The following is a 21,350-nucleotide window of genomic DNA, read 5'->3' on the forward strand; positions in this document are numbered from 1 at the left end:
AGATATAAAATTTGTGAGTTTTTAGGGAGTTTGGGTCAGGAAATTGGTATAGACATTTCATCATCTTAATTATTTCCTCATCTTTCTGTAATGGCAAAACAGCTTGTAAAGCATTATACTACCACCACCATGCTTCACTGTATGTACAGTGTTGTACGGTGTATGTACAGTCCCTGTATGATTAGCAACAAACACCATTGCATTTTTGTTGCTAAGACTATGGCAACGCAAAGCTGGATTGTGAACAATTTGAAGTTAATATCTTCATCAGCAGTTTCTATTTTATAGTAGACTTGGGTCTTGGTCATTCTTGGATTACTTAGGCAAATTTGCTGTTAGCAAAAGCTGACAATGTGGGAACACATGTACTTTGCATTTATGTATTCAAACTAGCTTTATTTGTAAGGGCACAAAATATTCACTAGCTGGATTTGGGAGACCACTGTGGTTAAACATCATATAACTGTACAGCTAATTGTTTGTCCTAGGTGCTGTATTAAAGAGCATATAGATCATAGTCAAAAATTACATTTAATGGTTTAGTTCACTTAAAGCGAAACTATTTTAGACTGCCTTCAAATCCCAAGACTGCTTTGACATACATGTTCCTTACAAGTGTTTGTAAACTTTGGCACTAAGTTGTGTGTACATTTAACTGAGTAAATTTGTAATTTGAACATTACTGCATTACCTGGCCACCAAAATATTTACTTACTGTGCCAATGTTTTGGCTCTGGCTAGGTTGGGGATGATTGATAGCATCTTGAAGCCGTGTGTCAGCACACTGCACTTGTTTTAAGGAATCTCAGCGATGCTAACATAGATAATGGTGCATAGTGTTTACCACATGACTTTATGATGCCCTTTTGCTTTTGTTCATGGATGTTGTGCTGCAGTGTTTGTCACCGTGGCCGAAATCTAGTCGTGTTCTGCAAATATGGGTTGTTGTCCGTCTACTGTATAAAACTTTTTTTCTCTGGAGGTTCTCGATGTTATCATCGTTCTTTCTCTGTGTGGTCCCTTGCTAACAAAAGATCAGATCAGTATGCACATGTCTAGATTCCATTTTAACCGTTGCCAGCCATTTCTTTGGCAAAGGTTCAGAAGGCTACTTTGGGTAATTATGCATCCAGTTAAATGTCTGTTGAGTAACTCTAGATCTACCTCTTGAACATGTTAATTTTGTTGGCAATTTTTGGGCATTTATTTTCTCAGTAACCCCTTTATAAAAAATAAATAAATAAACAAATACAGACAGTTGTCTTGGTTTTTATCTGCTAATAAAAAAATGAAGAAAATTCTAACATTAAGGGCCCTTTGAAATCTGTAATGCAGAAAAAAACATAAATGGAATTGCAGATTTGTAGGAATATGCAGCTTTTTTAAGTAATTACAAATGTGTTTTAGGAGAGCTCATTGCATAAGTCCTGGACTCATTTTTATATACTATTTTTTAGTGAGCTTCAGGTCTGTGTCTTTCCTGCAGTGTCCTTAATGCATTTCACCCAAAGGACCTTGAGAACTCTTTTGGGTGACACAGTGGCTTGATGGGAAGCACTGTTGCCTTACAGCGAGAAGGTCCTGTGTGTGATTCCCAGACGGTGTTGTCCACGTTCTTTCTGTGTGTAGTTTGTTCTCCCCATGTGTTCAGGAGTACAAAGACATGTAAGTTAGGTAATTTGGAGATACATAATTGGCCGTGAGGTTGTTCGACACTGAACTTGAACATGTAACTACCTCTCCTGTCATGAATGTAACCAAAGTGTAAAACATCACGTTAATATCGTGATAAACAAACAGCATTCTTAGACTAAGAAGATAAAACAACAGTTTACTGAGTGTACAAGGTGAGGAGTGATCAAGCAGTGTTTGAGACACAGCCTTTTCATACATATGTTGTGGAACCAGCAGTAACTGTGAGGATTAACCAGTGGCATAAAATGATCTTTGTTTATTTGATTAACTCTACTTGATTTACACTAATCAATTAAAGTTTGCTCATCAGGCTGTAGCTAAACCTCAACCTGGCATCAGTCTAAATCTGGCATCCGCTCTTTCTTCTCTCACATGCGCACACAGGTACAGACACCTCAAACAATCTATCAGAGATCAAATAATAGGACTGAAGCATGCGTGGCTCTAAACATAAAAAGTGTATTAGATTCAGACAGTCAGTAGAAAGAGCTGATAAATAGAGACATGCACCCACTCTTCAATAGCGCTAATTCAAAGCATTTAAGTCAAGACACACTGTTATGTAGACAGAAATGTAAAAAACACAATAAAAATCTAATGAAATTTGGGAGAAAAGAAAACATAATTATAAAATCTTGTTATATATGATAAAAGAAAAACATCACCCTACAGAAGATTTTGTGATAAGCCAGGTCATGAGCTGTAATGCTGTGGAAGCCGTCAGTGTTGCTGTATGTTTTTACAACTGTTTCCCACTGTGTCCGTGTTGACTTTTACAGTTATTTCCTCTGGTCTAGAGTAAGACCTGCAATCCCAACACACCACTCATAAAATATGATCTTGTCCGGTTTGTTCTGCCATATCCTCTACCATTAACTAGGGTATACTTTTTCTTGGACCGTGTTCAAGTTGCTGTTGGTGTTTTTTTTGTTTTCTCACACAAGCTTGCAGAATATTGCTTTTCCTGTTTAAATACATGCACTTCTTTGCAAAGATTTGAATATCCATGTTCTTTTGCAACATCATCTGCAAAAGGAAAAATCCACACACTTCGATAAACAGTTACTGTTGATTTTCTAAAATAGCTATTAGAAACTCAAATGTTATTACACATTTAATAGTGTATTTTTCACTTTGTTAATATCAGCAAATAAGGGCAGAAAATTCAATTTGTGAATCAGGTGCCATGTGCACAAACCATAATCTAATCACCACACGCCTCCTCCAACATGTGTACAATCTTTCCGACCGCTTCTTATCATCTGCCAGTGCTGGGTTCCTACTTAGAGCCATATCTCACACATAGAGTTATGCTAGCTATGCCCCTTTCATGTCATGTTACTAAATCTCAGCTAGGTTAAGATGTGGAAACCGATTATTTATCTTCTGAAACATTCTGTTGATTGTAATGCAGGCTTGGTTGTTACGATAGCAAGTTTTTTCCATCCCTTAGTCAACTCTACGTCATGTTTTTTTCCTCCACCATGCTGGACAGCTGGCATGACGTTTTGTTGTTAGTGAACCTTGCCCTTGTTTTCACCTGTCCACAAGATATAGCCTTTGAAATGTATAGAGCATCAGGGTGGTCTTGCTCACATGCTGAAATGTGTTTTTTAAAGTCAACGTTTGCTTTCATTTACACTTTGTTCAACAGTGACTTTAACTTTTTAAGTTCTAAAGACTGGTGTTTATTTTCTTGTCTTTCTTCTCGATCAGCAAAGATATTGAGCTCTTGGTGCAACCTTTCAGGATGCTCACTCTTATTGGGAGTCTACAATAACAGTGCCAAATTAATTAATTCATGTTCTGGCTTTATGTTTCTCTGTAGGACTTCTAAGCTATTATGAATGTTTTAATCAGAGGATTGTTTTACGTGAACAAAAATGTTTAGAGACATTTTAATATATTTTAATAGACAGTACGCTGACCTGTGTTCAGCTCTTTCTACATGTATCCGTTTCATTTAACCACATGAAAGATGTAAATGGGACAGCCTGTATTTGAATGTATTTCTTTGTGTACACACACCTGTGGTTGTGTTAAGTACAGGAATAATAGCGTTCCTAGAGCACCTGGCCGTTTTTTTTCTGTCTGAAGCACACCTGGTGCTTTTAGCTAAGCACTGTGGGATGTGGGACTTCCTCTCTCTGGGAGAAATGGGCTCTCAGTTTAAAAGGCCAGCAGATTCCCATTAAATGCTGTTGTTCACAGTGAGACAAAATCAGGTGGGATTATGGAAATACTACTTAGGCCGAGTTAGGTCCTCTTTCCAACTGCAACAGAAATGACTTCTTACACAAAAGCAAGCACTTTTAATTCTGGCAAGCCTGTAGTATTCTTTTATTCTTTTCTTTTTCATAAGTTGATATACTTTTAAATATAAGTTTTATTTGCTGTAATGTTTGTAGCTGCTGTTAAATGAAAAGGTAAATTTAAGATCCTCTAAAGTGTGTTTTTAAGCATTGCACAGACAAGTTACTCTTAGTAGCTACTTTTTTCTTTCTCCATTTTAAAAAAATCTATCTTCAGAATTAATTAGTAATTCTTATAACAGTTTTATATAAACCAAAGTCATTTGTTTAATCTCTTGAACACTTATGTAGATGTCAAAGTGGCTCGGTGGGTAGCACTGTCCCCTAACAGCAAGAAGATCCTGGGTTCGATTCCCAGGTGGTCCTTTGGATATTGGAAAATTGTCCAGGACTGTGTTTGATATTAAACTTGAAATGATGAATCTTGTGTAACCAGTAACTACCTGTTCTATCATGAATGTAACCAAAGTGTGTAAAACATGACATTAAAATCAGAATTAATAAATAATAAATACAAACCTTTATGTAATTGACAAAGGTGCAAAGAAAATAGATTTTATTGATTGTATTTTGTAAATAAACAAGTTTTAAATTTTACAAAAATTTGTAGTTACATATCAAGGTCAACAAAATATCACATCCGTAGACTTAGTACGTGTAATTTAGAAGTGTCACTACCACTCCCATGTTGAATGTAGCATCATAGTGGTCTTGGCAAGGCTGACTGGACAGAACAGTCACCATTATATACAAGACACCATTCATTTTTTAATGTGCTGACTCATAGCAAATGCACCCAACTAACAGTGAATACGCTAGTGTCACTGAAACTGTAAGCTAAGACTCTTTTTGAATAGGATACCCCCCCTTCACATACCAGTTAGCTGAGTCCTACAGACAACAGTATATACTGAGACTTAAGGGCCACTAACAGTACAGCGCAATACAGGTTACCAGCTGTGTTTGTCACTGGTTTTAATAGGCTAATTAAACTAACATTATAAAATAGGCTATATGAGGGATCTTCAAAAAGTTTCCGGACTTTTATATTTTCATTGGAAACGGTAAGGGCGGGAGGAGTAGTAACTGGTCGTGTCTGAGAGACGGAGAGAGAGATTATAGTCTGGATTTAGCACCATCTGATTTCCACCTTTTTGGACTACTCAAAGAAGCTTTAAGGGGAAGAAGATTTTTATGTGATGATGATGTGAAAGCAGCGGTGCATCAATGGTTATGCGCTCAATCAAAAACAAGTTGGTACAACGCTGAGAAAAATGCATCAGAAGGTGACAATGTACAGAAGTGATGTAATTTGTTTTTGAAGTTTTTAATAAATAGAGTTAAAAATTCTCCAAATGTGATGATGGGACATCACTCCTGATACTATAAATTACACATGCCAAAATGCAAAAGGCCTTGAAGAGTACAATGACATGTCCTTGTTTAAGAACCCAAATTCAGATTGAGGCCAATCATAGAGAGTTTTAGACAGCTTTGTATAAAAGGTCTAAACTCTAAACCTTTTTGCTTAAAGTCGTTATCAGTCAAATTATTAAGCATATAAACAAAGAAAATGACTGATGATTGGTACTCAATAACCACCCTTAATGTGCTTCAGGTGTGATGTGTAATATAAACACCACCCAGAGATTTAAGTGTTTAAGGTGTGTTGCAACCATGGTGAAAACTAAGGAGCTGTCGAAAAGATAAGTGAGATCATCATTTTATTGCACTGAAAGGGCAATGAGTAAAAAATTCCAAGACCTTGAACATTCCTAGATACACCAGTGGGAGTTTCAAACTTATAGCGCTACAGCACGTCTGTCGTGGTAAAAAGCTCAAAATTGTATCCAGAGGCTTTAGCAATCTCAACAGGACAGTAAAAAAATGCCTGTGTTACTGGATGATGTGATTATGGTTGGACTCCACAATGCACGCCACTCTTTACCAACAAGGACGGGAGTAAACGACTGGAAAGAATCAAGAAATCAAATACACATGCAACATTTATTGGCAACCATACATTTAATACTTTGTACAACCTCTTTTTGGAAATAAAACAGCACTTATTCTCTTAAACATCTTAGAAGGTTGGCGAATACAGAGCAGGGAATTTAAGACCATTCCTCTTTACAGAATACGAAGTCTTTGCTTGTACACTCTCCACTTTAGCTCAAACACAGACCTTTTATGAGATTTAGATTAGGAGACTGAGATGGCCATGGCAGGAGCTTGATATTTTGTTCAATAAACCATTTCTGTGTTGATTTGGACATGTGGTTTTGATCAGAGTTTTGCTGAAAGGTGTAATGACATTCTACTGTTAATTTTCTTGGTTAAGGCAAATGGATGGTATTTTCACAAGTCCAAGATACCATGCATTTTAACAAGGTTCCCAGGGCCTTTAAAGGGAAACAGTTCTACATCATCACAGACCCTCCATTATACTTAAGTGAGCTTAAAGTTCTTTTCAAACTTCTTTTTAGACCAAACCCACCTTGAGAGTAAAGCAATATTCTTGTTTGATTTGACCATACATCTTACGTTTGTGGTTAGATGACAAGAAAGGCTGACTAGGTCACCCTAATATGCCTTTTTTTAAATATATAATGAATATAATTACTTATTAGCCTCTCTTACCATCCTCTACACTGTCAATGGGGCTAAACAAACTTGGGTTCTCATCCAGACAAGTTTGTCGCAGTTCCAGTGCATTAGAACTTTTAATTATTGACCTAACTGTAAATATGAACATTTTTGAGGCAAGTTGCTAATTTTTAGAATGATCCCATAACTTACAATGGTCTATACTCCTATACTCCTCCTAGTGTTCTTATTTTTCCAGTGTTGAAGAATGATTAAACAAATTTGACTTCTGTGTCACCTCATATTTGTACACCCCATAATTGTGGTACAAATGGTGTAGTTAAAAATATTGATTTCTTGATGGATTTTTATACTTTTAAGTTGCTACCTTTTTACTGATTAATTTGTAGTTAGGTTGAATAATTTTCCACTAAGTAGTCTATACTACACTTCAGCCTAGGGCACTACTCAATGTGTTTTCATCCAAAGTTTGGCCAGTTTTTAGATCAACATTTGTATCAAGCTTTTTCCCCCTGCAGATTTTAATTGCATTGGATGTTGACTGAGAACAATTACATTTATGGACCGACCATAGGCTTCAGAACAAACAATCCGATGTTTGGAGTTTTGTTTGGAAGACAAATTTTTTAATTTTATATTTACACTTTGTTTGAAAGTGTATGGCCAACTTTAGCCATTGGATCGTTTATAGCCACTAGTCTCATTTACAAAACTGTTCAATGAGTCTACCCAAAGACATCTAGAGTATCTGCCAAATGCTAAATTTAGTTCTGTTTTTTTTTAAAGATAGTTCTGACTTTTTTTTTTATTATTGTTTTCGCCACAAAAGTATTTGTTTTGTCTCACAATTGCTGCTGTACCATGAACAGGTCATTGCTGACTGACTTTTATTTACTCATATGCTTTTGGAAAGCTTCTCTGTAAACATTTGGTTTTGCTCGGCTTTGATCCTTTTATTTTTATCTAGTAAAAATGCATCCCGTACTATTAAAGGTTCTTAATCAGTTATCAAACATGTTAACCAGACATTCTTCAACAAAGATCTATACCACGTGTAGCTTTTAAGGATCCATGCAGTCTACTCCGATGTGATTGTGTTGCGTCAGCCCCTGGGCACCGGGAACTATTTTAAATATCAAGATAAGGTCTAGAATTCCTGAAAAGATTTCCATCTCCTTGACTGTGAGGCCCACAGGCACCAAGACAAACAATCATTTACATGCTAATTGTCTAAACTTCCTGGGAGAGGCCACAGAAGAGGTCTGAAATCAGGGTTCCTCTCCCCTGCACGGCTCTAGACTCTTAAGCCGCTCTTTGGGAAAAGACGCAGGTATGAATTCCTTTAGGCACCCATAAATCACGGCTGTAGTCCATCACCAAGTGGAAGTATTTTAGGAACAGTAGGATTATTTATGCACAAAGTGAACAGTCTGTCTTAGTAACAGGGAGTCATGGGTAAATAAGGGCTTATGGACTCAATGATGAACAAATGTCTCTTGGTTGGCTTTTTTGCATTCACTAATTTTAAATATAGACAGTGAAAAAGTCATGCTTATTTTTGTTAAAACTGCCTTTTGATTTATTATTGTTTTTATTTTTGTCTAAGGACTAGTTTTCTAAACCAGATTGTAGCTGTGGTATAAAATATTAACCAAGTGTGACCAAAAATGTTTGTACATAATCATTTCTTTACCACATGAACTTTCACAGAGGAAATAACCTGAAATGGTAATAAATGTAAACATAAACCAGTGTTTACATAATTTTTACACTGATGCCAAGACAAAAACTTTAACAATGTGCAGTTAATTACTGAGAAAAGTCATTTAGCCTCTGGAAATTTCCATCATGTTTCATATTATTTGCTTTTCAGTCATGTAGTGATCACTTTTTAATGGCTGTTTAGAAGCCTTATTATTGCAGAGAGAAAGGGTACTGGAGCTCTCGGGTAGTGCAGCCGTCTAGTATGCTAGTCCACCCACCGCTGAAATCTGGGTTCTGGTGCTTTCAGCTGGCCAATTGTCTACAGACTTGTCTGAGTGTGAAGTGGGGATGTGGGTGGCCGGCCCTGGGGATGTCTGCACCCAGCGTTTTGTGGTGGAACCTATACCCCTTGCGATCTCGACCAGGGTAAAGCGCTTGAGGAAAAATTACATTCAGTGAAGTAGAGAGAGTACTAAACATTCACTAATTAAATAAAGAAATTTTTTTACCCACATATACAGCTAAAAAATGTTTGGAATATCCTGAACTTACTTATTTAGACTGCAAATAGAGCAGAGCATAGCTGCCCTGTCCCAAAAAAACCCACAATATTTACTAAATACTGTGCTAAATTAGTTCTTCCCCAATTGCTGATGTTAGTATACTGAGCATGATGAGGATTTCTTTTGGCTGCTTCCGTAAGAGCTCACCACAGCGAACCATTTTTCCACCTGTTCGATTTGGAACAGGTTTTTTTTTTTTATATTGGATGCCCTTCCTGACACAGTCCTACTATTTTATCTGGGTTTGGGATTGGCACTAGGGGTGCATTGATATGTATCCCCTCCAATGGCTAGGCTCATGTAACACCATACGCCTTCTGTTCAGAAAATACCGTACTGTCTGAATATGCTAATATGTTATATTAATGTGTTATTATATATTATATATATTATTTAATCAAGGGTTCTTTTAAAAAGTTCTGCACCTTTTAAACTTTATTATACATCACTTTTCTACAGTCACCTTCCGATGCATTTTTCCCAACTTTTTAATGCCATCAGCTAAAATAGTTTTTAGTTGAGCTCGTAGCCACTGATGCACTGCTGCTTTCACATCATCATCACATGAAGACCCAATAATTGCTCCGACCCCCCTCACCGTTTCACCATAAAAGTGCGGAAACTTTTTGAAGATCCCTCCTATATAGTAGTTTATATATGTCGTTTTTGAAAATTTTGTAGACTGTTCACTCCTACATTTATAGCACAGCCTTGACCTTGTGCTGTAATAAGCATCCAAACTGAATATGCACCACTCACCCCCCTTCACAGAAGGACTTACACTGTACAGTCATGTTTATTAGTTTAAAGTTGTGTGATGAGAACTTGGTTTAAAAGTAACCTGGTAATATCCTTTGTGTTAAACGTTATGCTGATGAGTGTGTTGCTCAAGGGAAACAAGGCTGGAATGTGATGTGATTCTGTAGAATTCTGGTAGTGCCTGAGCGAGGGTGGAGGAAGCTGTAATAAATCCTGGTTTAGCCTGCAATAAAGCTAGCCCTCAGCACCCTGTAATAACTGTACGCTGTGTGAGTACAGGATGGGTGTATAAGCTACAATATCCTGTAACTCTAGCTGAGAATGTTGATTAGAGACTTCCTTCAGGGTGTGTTGATTTTTTTACCATTCATTCATCTGGTAACTATGTTTTCAAAACTATTTACCATGCTGTCGAGTCTTTTAAACAAACGTAATGCTACACCTTATTCTCAACTTAATATCCAGTATTTAATCCTACTGCTGTAGCAACTCGTATTGCCAAGGAGCAAACATCTACAAATATTAATAAATAAGCTGACCATATGGATAATTACTAATAAACTGCATTATCTTTTATGTCTTATACAGAGTGTCTTTATTAGCGTTATCATATTCCAAGCACTTTATAAAACTGCCAAACCCATCAAACCCATTTAAATGTATGGAATTCAAAAAGCCTATTAATAAGCCTTAAATTAACCAACACCATTCTGGCTCTGTCTCAAACCACAAATGCTGTATTAAATAGTATGTCAGATGAATACACTAAAAGCAATGTGGTTACTGTTGCTAATGTGGTACGCTATATACAACTGTTGACATTGTGCATTGTTGACAAGATGTCTGGCTAGTTAAGCGTGGCGGCACAGTGGCTCGGTGGGCACTGTAACCTCAAATTATTTGTTTGTAGTCAAAGTGGTCAAATTATACCATATGCAGACTACCTTAATAGGACTACTGGTAGCATGTTGGCTAGCTTTCTCTTAATGGGCTTCAAGGAGTTTTGATTTATGTCACTGCATTCACAGTAATTTAATAACAATAGCCAAACCTGTAATCATTTTATTTAAATTTTTTGCCTTACCCCACCGCTTTATCCCGGTCAAGGTCGCTGTGGGCCCAGCTTTCACAGAATTACTGGGCACAATGCAATAACACACCAGACAGGACTCGGTGAGTGCTGTGCAGTAGCCTTTGATGGATTGATGTGCTGTCTGAGGTGTGTGAGGCGTTGCAACCAGTGATTCTAGGGACATAAAAGTTTGAATTTCAGCGGTGCTATCTATGGGCTGGGTGTCAACACAGACGTGATTGGCCATGTCAAATGGGTTGGCACTCCGTCCAAGGAAACCAAAAATCCCTGCCTTGCGCCCAGTGTTTGCAGCAGTTGATGAAAATTAAATGAACCTAGCTGGCTTTATAACTGGTTATAAACTAGGTTGTAATTTTTTTTGGATGTCATTCTGTACTAATTTTATTCTTAAAGTTATGAAGTATGAAGTCTTAATAGTAATGCCCTGTCTGCTCTGTGGTTACAACCTTTCCTGTACTCCAAACTAAATCTAGCCAACCAGTCTTCCAAAATAAATCTGTTAACCACTAAAATGTAGAATTCAGAAGTAGCTGGATGTGTGGAAGATAGACATCTTATGTTGGTTGCGTTCTGTAAACACAGACTGACAGATCTGCTGCTTGTAGTGTGATACTGTGGAAGTATTTGAGTTGGTTTGTGCATGTCTGAAAATAGACTCGGTGACACTTTGACTGCATGCTTTCACCACAGTGTCTTAAGTGTAGGTATGTTGGTTTGAAATGTATTGAGTAAATCATGTTTACATATTTCTAATCACATATCCCAATGTATCTAATAGTGCACTATTTATTATGTCAGCGTAGAAATTACAGTCTACAGTCATGGGCTGATTCCATCAAGATGCAGGACTGAACGTTACAGGAAGTCTTTTCTAACAACAGACTATTCAATAATTGCTGTTGCATATGTCTACTTTTTATTTTTATGTTGTATCTAGATTTCCTGTAGTTATTTAGTACTGTTATATTATAAAGGGGATTTTTTTTACTGTCAGTGAATGTTGAATGTCTGTGGCAAGTTATTTGTCTGATGAGAGCTACTGTAACAAAGAAACTTCCTGTAAGGGATTAATAAAGTATTTATCTGTCTTTCTATATATCTGTCTGTCTATCTGTCTATCTATCTGTCTGTCTGTTTATATGTCTGCCTATGTATCTGTCAGTGTGTCCATTTGTTTGTCTTATATCTGTGTGTCTGTCTATCTATCTATCTTTCTGCCTATCTGTCTGTCTATCTTTCTGTTTGTCTGTCTGTCTATCTGTCAGTTTGTTTGTTTTCTTATATCTGTCTGCCTGTCTTTCTGTCTGTCTGTCTGTCTATCTATCTTTCTGTCTGTCTATCTAGTTGTTTATCTATTCATTTGTCTGTCTGTCTGTCTGTCTGTCTGTCTGTCTGTCTGTCTATCTGTCTGTCTGTCTGTCTATCTGTCTGACTGGCTATCTGTCTGTGTATCTGTTTATATGTCTGCCGATCTGCCTATTTGTCTTACCTCTCTGTCTGTTTGTCTATCTGTTCCTGTCTGTCTGTCTATCTGTATGTCTATCTGTCTCTCTGTATCTGTCTGTCTGTCAGTTTGTTTGTCTTATATCTGTCTGTGTCTGTCTTCCTGTCTCTGTCTGTCTATCTTTCTGTCTGTCTGTCTCTGTCAATCTGTCTGTCTGTCTGTCTTTTTGTCTATCTGTTTCTGTCTATTTATCTGTCTGTTTGTCTATCAGTTTGTCTGTCTGTCTATCTGTCTGTCTATCTGTCTATCTTAAAAATATAAAAAAAATATGTTATAAGTTACAAATAAGTATAATAAATTATAAAAAAAAATAATGGCTGGCACAAGTCAGAATTTTTTTCCTACACATGCATACTTGAAAAAAAATCTGATACAGAGAGTGGTGTTACATTGAATAACCTGATTGCTGGGCCATAATTCAATGGTCTAAATCAATTGTTTAGTATTTTTAGTTTTGGCACCGTGTAACATGTCTATTTTAATAATCAGATACCTGCAAAAATCCACTGTTTATGTAAACGGATGTACCGTCACTATTTAGCCTTTCTAATGCATCTTAATGTGTCTATTAATCTTTGTTTCTTTGGGCTGTTTTGCAGGATCTTAAGCACCAATAAAATTCAGGAACTCCTCAATGGATCCTTCATGGGAATGTCTGCACTGGAGAGGCTGTAAGTTGAGCTGTTTTGTTATGCTTTTTTCTTATTGTGTATTTTAAAGCAGAATTAAGCTGTTGTGATAGAATGTCCTGAAACCCAAATCCAAAGTTATAGGGTTTGTGATGTCACACCTTGTCTACCTGGCATTGAAAAAGGTTTACAAAAACATTGAAAATGAGTGTTCAATTTCTCCATCATAAATGTTACGGTTGCTATATATCCGTTAGTATAATAGCTGATAGTATATTGGTTAGCTAATAGCTAAAATATATACTAATACCTAGCTATACTAATAGCTAGTATTTCCCACATTAATTCGACATTTCCTTTAACTGTCTACCAGTCTCTGTTGTTCACTGGGAGAAGGTTTCCCTCTCCTCCATGCAGGATTTTTTTTTAAAAATGTTTTTGGCATTTAGCAGATGCTTTTATCTAAAGCGACTTACAGTATACAGTCCAAACAATTGAGGGTTAAGGGCCTTGCTCAAGGGCCCAACAGTGGCAACCTGGCAGCGGTGGGGTTTGAACCAACAACCTTTTGCTTACTTGTCCAGTACCTTAACCGCTAGGATACAACTGGCCGTTCTTAGCTGTGTGATGTTTGACTTTTTTTGCATGCACATCCTTTTTAAAATTACTCAAATTTTTTAGTAAAATTAGGATCCAGGCTTTGACCCCATTTGACAGCCATTTCTTGATTAATTTACTGGAATGTTTTGGATCATTGTCATCATGTTGCATGGTCCACCTTGGGTAAAGCTTCAATTTTTGGACAGACTCACGTTTTCCTCAAGCGCCCTGTGATACAATAAAGAATTTATAATGGATTCTTTGATGGTGAGCTTGCACCTGATCTAGCAAAGCAGCGCCAAACCATGATATTTCCACCCCCATGCTTCCGATGACATTCTTGTGCTCGAATGCTATGGTTGGTTTGAGCCAAACATGTCCACAGCACATTGTTTCCGAAGTACTGGTCTAAATCTAGGTTTGGGCGGCACAGTGGCTCAGTGGGTAGCACAGGTGGGGCAGTCCGGGTCCTTTCTGTGTGGAGTTTGCATGTTTTCCCCATGTCTGCATGAGTAACTGCCGTTTCTGACATGAATGTAACCAGAGTATAAAACATGATGTTAAAATCCTAATAAATAAATAAGGTCTACGTTTTTTTCTGGCCAACTTATGTCTTGGCCAGTAAGCGCAGTAATGCTGGAATAGGAAAGTGCTTTTTTTTAATCTGTAGCTGCATATAACTTTCCTTCAAGGAGTCAAGCGTCATGTTTTGTTTTAAAGAAAAACCTGGTTACCAAAAATGCAAAGAAAATAAACCAAGACCGGAGAGAAAAAGACTGTCTGCACAGTGTTATATTTTCTGGGGTGATGGGACCCAATGTGATATCTTCTCATGGGGCCCAAAATTCCTCACAGTGCCCCTGTACATGATTGTTGTACTATGGTTGGCTTGTTTAAGAAATTGTCCATTCTGCCTACACCCACCCCTATATTATACGTGGTCCTCAAGTTATTTCAAGTGTAAGAAGTCACAAAAAAAACCTTAAAAATTTAGAAAATGTGGGTCAGTACCTGTGTTTCTTTAATAGTCATTATATTAATTTAACCAAATTATTTTCCAGATAGTGCGCATTTGTATCTTTGGCACATTGTCAGGGTGTAATGTTACCTTTAATATCACCACTCATAGCATTTGAGGCATTAGACATTTAATACTATTGCCTGGCATACTTTAGTAATTTGTTGCCTTCAGCATTGGTACCAAAAATTACTGTAAACTTAAATGATAACTCACTCGCAATGTGTAGTCCGGATGTAAACAAAACAATTTACACTTGCAATGTGGCTAATCTGCTCTAGAAAGCACAGTTTTGTTTGGTCTGTTCACAAGCCCCATAAATACCACTCTACCATGATACAGGCTTGTATGGGCTCAGTCACTGTTGTACTGTCTAATATACCCGGAACTTTCTTTACAATATTAGCCTGACAGCTGCCAGCGGATATACATCAACAAGTCGAGGAATCTAAAAGTGGCTGTGAGGGAGCGGAGGAGGGTAGAGGCGAGAGTTAATTTTAGTTCCTGCCCTCAGGGATCACTATTGTCGGACCTGGTTTGTGCTTGTGGGTGACACAGAGGAAAGAGGTTAAACAATTCTGTGCCAATAACGGATTCATGTTAAAGTCATTAATAGGGGTTATTTGCACCTAAAATTCTCCTTTAATACAGAATTTTGAGGTGGTTTTTAATTTTTTTTTTGTATAGTAAATGAGAAAAGTGTTGCCAGGTTTTTTCCCTAGAGCCTGAAAGTCAAAAGTTTGGGTCCTGCTATGTCGTTTTCGGGGTGATTTAGTGCTTTAAAAGATAAAACATGCAACCTGGTAACCATCGCCTTTCTCTGAACGCTAAAATAACATGATGTCATCTGACTGGAATTTTAAGGACACAGTTTTGTTTCCTTTCTGGGATCCTGTGTGAAGAATAGCCAAGGGGGATCCTGGGATTTTTTCAGTGCATTTCTTTCAGTGCATATCACTGGCATTCTGAGCCGCTTCCTCTCAACCTGTAGGGCATTTTGAAGCATTTCAACATTTAAAATTGTAGATGGATATGTTGAATTGTGTACATTTTTGGCTTGGTGTTTGGGTGGTATAGCAGTCTATCAACAGCCGGGCATCTAAACAGACATGATTGACTACGGATAGGTGAGACTGGGACATAATCTTAATATGATCAATCATGCTTTAAAGCACTAGAATCATGCACATCAGACCACCCTATAATTAAGAACATACAAAGGACAATCAACAAACTTACAGAACTAAAATATGACAAAATTATGCTGGGTACCAGGACCAGATCTTAATCTACCTTGCAGCCAGAAATATAGCCCAAATTATAAAGACAAGATAAAATAAGCAGACAGAAACAAAATACCTATCTTGACATAAAATGACACATACGTGTTAAACATGGCATTAAAATCCAAATAAATGAATAATAAAGCTGGGACTGGGCTGTCCATAGTATTACTGCTTTGCGTCCAGTGTTTCCCGATGGAACCAGACCCGCTGCAACCCTGAACAGGACAAAGCAGTGGTCCCCAACCACTGGGCCGTGGACCGGTACCGGTCCGTATGTCATTTATTACCAGGCCGCACAGAAAGATAAAGATAATAAATAGAGATTGCTACAAGAGCAATTACACTTCCAACACTCTTAGGGTGTTATTGTCTCCAATCACCACTAGGTGGGAGCAGCTTCTTGTTGCATCGAAAAAAGCTCAGGATTCACACTGATTTTCCATTCTATAGTTATTCTATATTAAATCCCCCCACCCCTGCCGGTCCGTGAAATTATATCTTATATGAAACCGGTCCGTGGTGCAAAAAAAGGTTGGGGACCGCTGGGATAAAGGATATAGGGGCAGTTGTAGCCTAGCGGTTAAGGTACTGGACTAGTAATTGAAAGGTTCAAGCCCACCAATTTCAGGTTGCCACTTTTGGGTCCTTGGACAAGGCCCTTCACTCTCAGTTGCTTAGACGGGATAAAAACGTGCCTTAAATGTTTCTGCCTTATTTTATGGCACAAGCAGTGTTCAAACACTTGTATTTAATGTGTTTGTGACTGATTACTTTCTTGGTGCAAGCCTTACCACAGTAGCACCTACTGCATGCACAATCATTATGCGATTACATTATGTAAATTGTTAAGTAAATTAGTTGTCACTGGTTTAAACATCTGTACACAATACCTGCAAATATACATAGGCTAGCAGTCGCAGTAAAATTCGTCCCTCACTTTCACCTAACTGTGGGTGACGCTTTGCTTTTCTCATGCTAATTAGGCCAGCGGAGGCCAGAGGTGTCACACTGACTCCCCTAAAGCTTTATGCCTCTGGCAGCTTTTGTGTGTTGAATAGAAAGCGAGCGCTGAGTTACCATCTCTTTGTATGGGGAATAAAGCCTCACCACAGTCTCCAGCTCACGCCACAGCCGTGCTCACTGCAGCAGCAGCTCCTCCCTGCTGTGTGACTGGCATGCATGGCATGAGGAAATCAGTTAAAGCCCACCTTTCACCTTTAACCCCCCCAGCCATGAAATTCTAGCACAACTGTGGCAACCTTGCTGTTTCCTTACCCAATGAAAAGCCTGCCAAAAACATTCCATATTTTTGCTGTCCACACTAATCACCCACCCAAACCTCCTGCTCTACAAGGATACCCATGTGCCTCAGATGTTCCATATAGAAGTCTCTTTATCTTATCTTATCTTGTGAAAGAGTGGCGGCAGTGTTTTAACTGTAATACTTTAAAACCATTTGTTTTAGTGCCAGCGCTACCACTGGCTTTGTTGGCTGTTACACACACCTTATTGCCTAAGTCGTAGAAAAGTAAGGCTGGGATATTTCGTAGTCACGTACAACAGGGACTCGTACTAAGCATGAGTGGCAGATGAATCAGACTGAATGCGATTTTTCTCCATGCATGTTAAAGCTCTCTGTAGGAATCCGTCACTGTCTGGTGAAAAGAAATGGCCAGCAGCTTTTCATGTGTCTGAGCTTTTTACATTATGAATATTCCAGGCGTTTGTATGGTGCAGCGGTAAATCTTGCTGGCCTACTAACCCTTGGAATGAGAGTTTGAATCGCCAGTGGTGCTTTCGGCTGGTCGGGCGTCTACGTACAGGCATGGTAGCCTTGGTCTGTGGGGGGTGGCTGAGGCCCCATGATTAATTGGCATATTGTTTGGTGTTTGTTACAGCATTTAATTAATATTTAATAATTCTGTACCAGCTGCATGTAACTGTTAAAGAACAAAACATGGTTTTAATTAATAGTTAAAAAAAATTAAAGCCGCTCAGGTGGCACAGCGGTAAAAAGACACGCTGCAACCAGAGCTGGATTCTGAGTACATCGTATCAAATCCAGCTCTGCCTTACCGGTTAGAGGCTGAGTGGCTGTATGAGCTCAGTTGCTCAGTGGCCGGTTGCTCAGTTGGGGGGGCGGGACAAAGAACCGGATGTGGGTCTCTCTCTGTCAAAATGCGATTATGACCTCTGCCGGCTGATTAGAGGCGCCTGAACAGAGATGAGGAGGAGTGCCCTTAGGGTGTGTCTCTCCGCATGCAACGCTAGGTGGCACAACACTCATCAATGTGTGGGTGGAAAAAATGCATCCGGCTGCTGCCCATATTTTGGAGGGGATGTAGGTTAGCTTCGATCTCCTCGGTCAGGGAAGGGTTCGGCATAGACAGAGAGGAAGCACGATGCAAATTGAACAATTGGATGCGCTAAAGGGGGAGAAAAAGGGGAAAAATAAAAAATAAATAATTTTTTACATTTATGTAATAGAGTTTTGATTATAATGAAAAAGGTAAAGAAGGTAATTGATTAAACACTTTGTGTAAAATGTATGTGTGAGGCACCCAGGTGGAGCAGCTGGATATTTCGTTAGCACACCAGCGCCGAGATTCTGAACTCCTCGGTTTGAAACTCAGCATCGCCACCAGTCGACTAGGCACCATCTAGCGGGCATAATTGGCAGTGCCTGCAGCAGACTCTAATTGGCTACTGTGTCTGCTAGGGTGGGATGACCGGACTATATGGGTGGGGTCTTCAAACGCTGTGTAAGGACTCTGATTAGCAGATATAGGCGCCTGTGCCTAAGAACTGCGTACGGGTCGGTGGAGGCATGAGCAGGAAATATACCAGCAGCAGAAGACAGATTGACTATACTAAATCAGGAGATAAATGGAAGAAAATGCATAAATAAATAGAAAGATTGCCCAGCTCTAATGCTAACCATTATTCAAACTTGATATTATCAATTAAATAGGTACTCAGCTGGCCTAAAGGTCTATTATGCTAGCCCACCAGCACTGAAATCAGAGTTAAAATCTTAGCGGTGCTATTGGCCGAACGGTTGTCTACACAGACGTGATTGTTTTTGGCTAAAGGGGGAATGGATTGACGCCCTGTCCAGGGTATTCATGCCTTGCGCCCAGTGTTTCCTGATCGAACCAGGTATGCTATGTCCCTGACCAGGCTAAAGCGGTTGATGACAACGACAAAACATAAGTGAAGTTACATTTCTGAGTAACGTTTATTCTGTAGCATTTTAATCAATGCATGCATCAACGCATGCATCAGTATGCATGACGTTTTCTCAAAATGCATGATTAGTATCTCATTTCCTTTTAATTAATTTTAAATTTGGGTTTTTCCTAGGATAGAAAAGTGCTTTTATTACAGCAAATCGTTTTTTTCTTTGGTTTTTGGCTCCCGGTGTGGTTTGGGCCAGAAGCTTATTTTTGTAGTACATGAGAAAAGAAGCTTGGTAAACACAGCCACTGAGAACTTTGTTTATCTTTCTGCTCTAGAGGGACCATGAGCTTCTCTCAGCACTGGTGGAGAATTTGAGAAAGCCTCATGATTGGTCTGCTAAAAGCAAGATAAAGATAAACTTTCCATATGTGAAATAAGAACTGTCTCTCCGGTTATTCATTTTAGCAGCTCCGATATACCAACTGCCAAGTAGTCCACATACTTTGCTCTCCTGGGTTAAAAATGTGGAACGTGTTACCACAAGGAGTCGTGGACCAATTTGCCTTTAACAGCTCTGGTAATTTTATTTGGAGCAGGAAATAGCACTAGCAGGGTGGTTTCTGGATAGAGTTCTTTACTTGTAGTCTCACTATTTTTATTCTATCATACTGCGTTATTCATTCTACATTAAGTTATCTGGTCCACACTTACTAAATAGTCAGTTATATCAAGGTGTCAATAAAGGACGACCAGATAAGAACCCAGCCCAAACTCCAGTCCAGAGCCCTATCAAAAACCTTTGAAATGTGATCAAGAGGTAGATGGATTATCAAAAGCTATCAAACAAAGCCAAGTGGTTTAAATTTAACCCCAGAAGTGGCATAAAGTCACCCAGCTGCAGCGTAAAGGCTGTTGGAGAGCATGCCAAGCCATATTATTCCACCAGTCTGAACTTCCACCTATGTAATACTCCCCATATTATCAGTTATATAATACAGTAGTATCTTCAAACTCAGCATAATTTGGTTCTGGGAGTGGTGTTGAGTTTTAAAGGCTTTGAGATTTAAGGTATTTTTTCCCCATAAGGATGTATGGGAAACCTGTTCTTTTAATACATTGTCATGTCAAGCTATACAAATCTGGGATTTGTTAATTCTCTTGAACCTTTATTTAACTGTATTTAAGTCCAACTTTAATGTTTTGGTCAACTTGACATGATATGATGTAAACCAATTTTTTTAGAGTATTTCAGAGTAAACAAGTAATTTGGTAACCGGCATTACTGGGTATAAAAGGAGGATCCACTTTATTTGGTTGTACTGTCGTCTCACTATTTGCAGAGCTTTTTATTTAGAGTCTTTTTATTTTGTGAAAGCAGGGAAGTGGAGCAAATTCCTCATCTGTCCACATTGTGCTCATCTCTTCCTTCATCATGTTCCCCACTACATCAAAACCATTCAGGTGAACCAGCCCGGCCTCCCTGTACATCACTCTACCTTCTATTCAAACCACAACTAAAGCACTTCAAAAAGCTCCGGGCCTTTGAGCTATAGAGACGCTGGGCTGTGTTGGGCTTTTGAAGAGGATTGGCTGTTGGCTGGCTGGTGCAGGTGTCGTCTGTAACATTGTTCACTCTGCTTTTTGAACTCTAAAAGATGGAGAGAGTCATTTTTTTATGTGCTGACCTTGGAGGTCATGGCATAACTCATCACAGTCTTGTGTGTTTACTTTTTAAAAGCAAATGAACTCTAAATTATTAGCCTAAAATACTAGAATACTAGCATCCATACATGTGAACCAAGGCTGGTTTTTAAATATAATAAAATGAAATGTAATCATTACAGGGAAATGATTGATAAAGACAATAACATTACGCATAATTCTTATATTTGTATGTTTTATTCAATAGAATTCAATAGTACTTTTTAGGATTGTTAAAAGTGCTACTGTTCTGTGTATCTTATAAAGGATACTTGGGCACTACTAAGCAGTATGTTAAATTAGACTTTCAAATGCCAGTGAGCTGCAACAAAGAGCCAGGCTGAGGTTTACTTCAGACTACAATGATTGGATTATAGAGAACTGGAGTAAGTAATGGGCTCACTGAAATGTGTGAGAAAATTGTCAGTCTAGTTCTAAAAAGAGCACTTCTCAATGCAAGATTGCAAGCAGTTTATGTCCTTCACCATCTACCGTACATAGTATTAGGAAAAGATTCAAAGAAATCTGTGTAGTTCAAGACTGAAAATCACTGTTGAATGTGTTTGACCTTTGATCCCTCAGATGCCATTGCATGAAAAAACAGAACTATTTCCCCTATTGTCTTTTCTGCAACTGCTATTTTTGTGATGGGACGAATAAATCTGCAGTTGAAGACTGCATTGACGTGTCTCTCAGTTG

At 38.4% G+C, this 21,350-nt stretch overlaps 1 protein-coding gene across 1 annotated transcript in view; it reads left to right on the top strand.

Annotated features, from left to right (window-relative positions):
* The window catches only part of LOC134311909 (adhesion G protein-coupled receptor A3-like), a 48,555-nt gene that overhangs the window by 1,827 nt on the left and 25,378 nt on the right, over positions 1 to 21,350 (top strand). Inside the window, exon 2 of the mRNA XM_062993558.1 lies at positions 12,837 to 12,908. Within this exon, the coding sequence (XP_062849628.1) occupies positions 12,837 to 12,908 (72 nt within the window). The remainder of the gene's footprint in view (positions 1 to 12,836; positions 12,909 to 21,350) is intronic.

The sequence above is a fragment of the Trichomycterus rosablanca genome, chromosome 4, assembly GCF_030014385.1.
Source record: "Trichomycterus rosablanca isolate fTriRos1 chromosome 4, fTriRos1.hap1, whole genome shotgun sequence".
In the NCBI taxonomy this organism is placed as follows: Eukaryota; Metazoa; Chordata; class Actinopteri; order Siluriformes; family Trichomycteridae; genus Trichomycterus; species Trichomycterus rosablanca.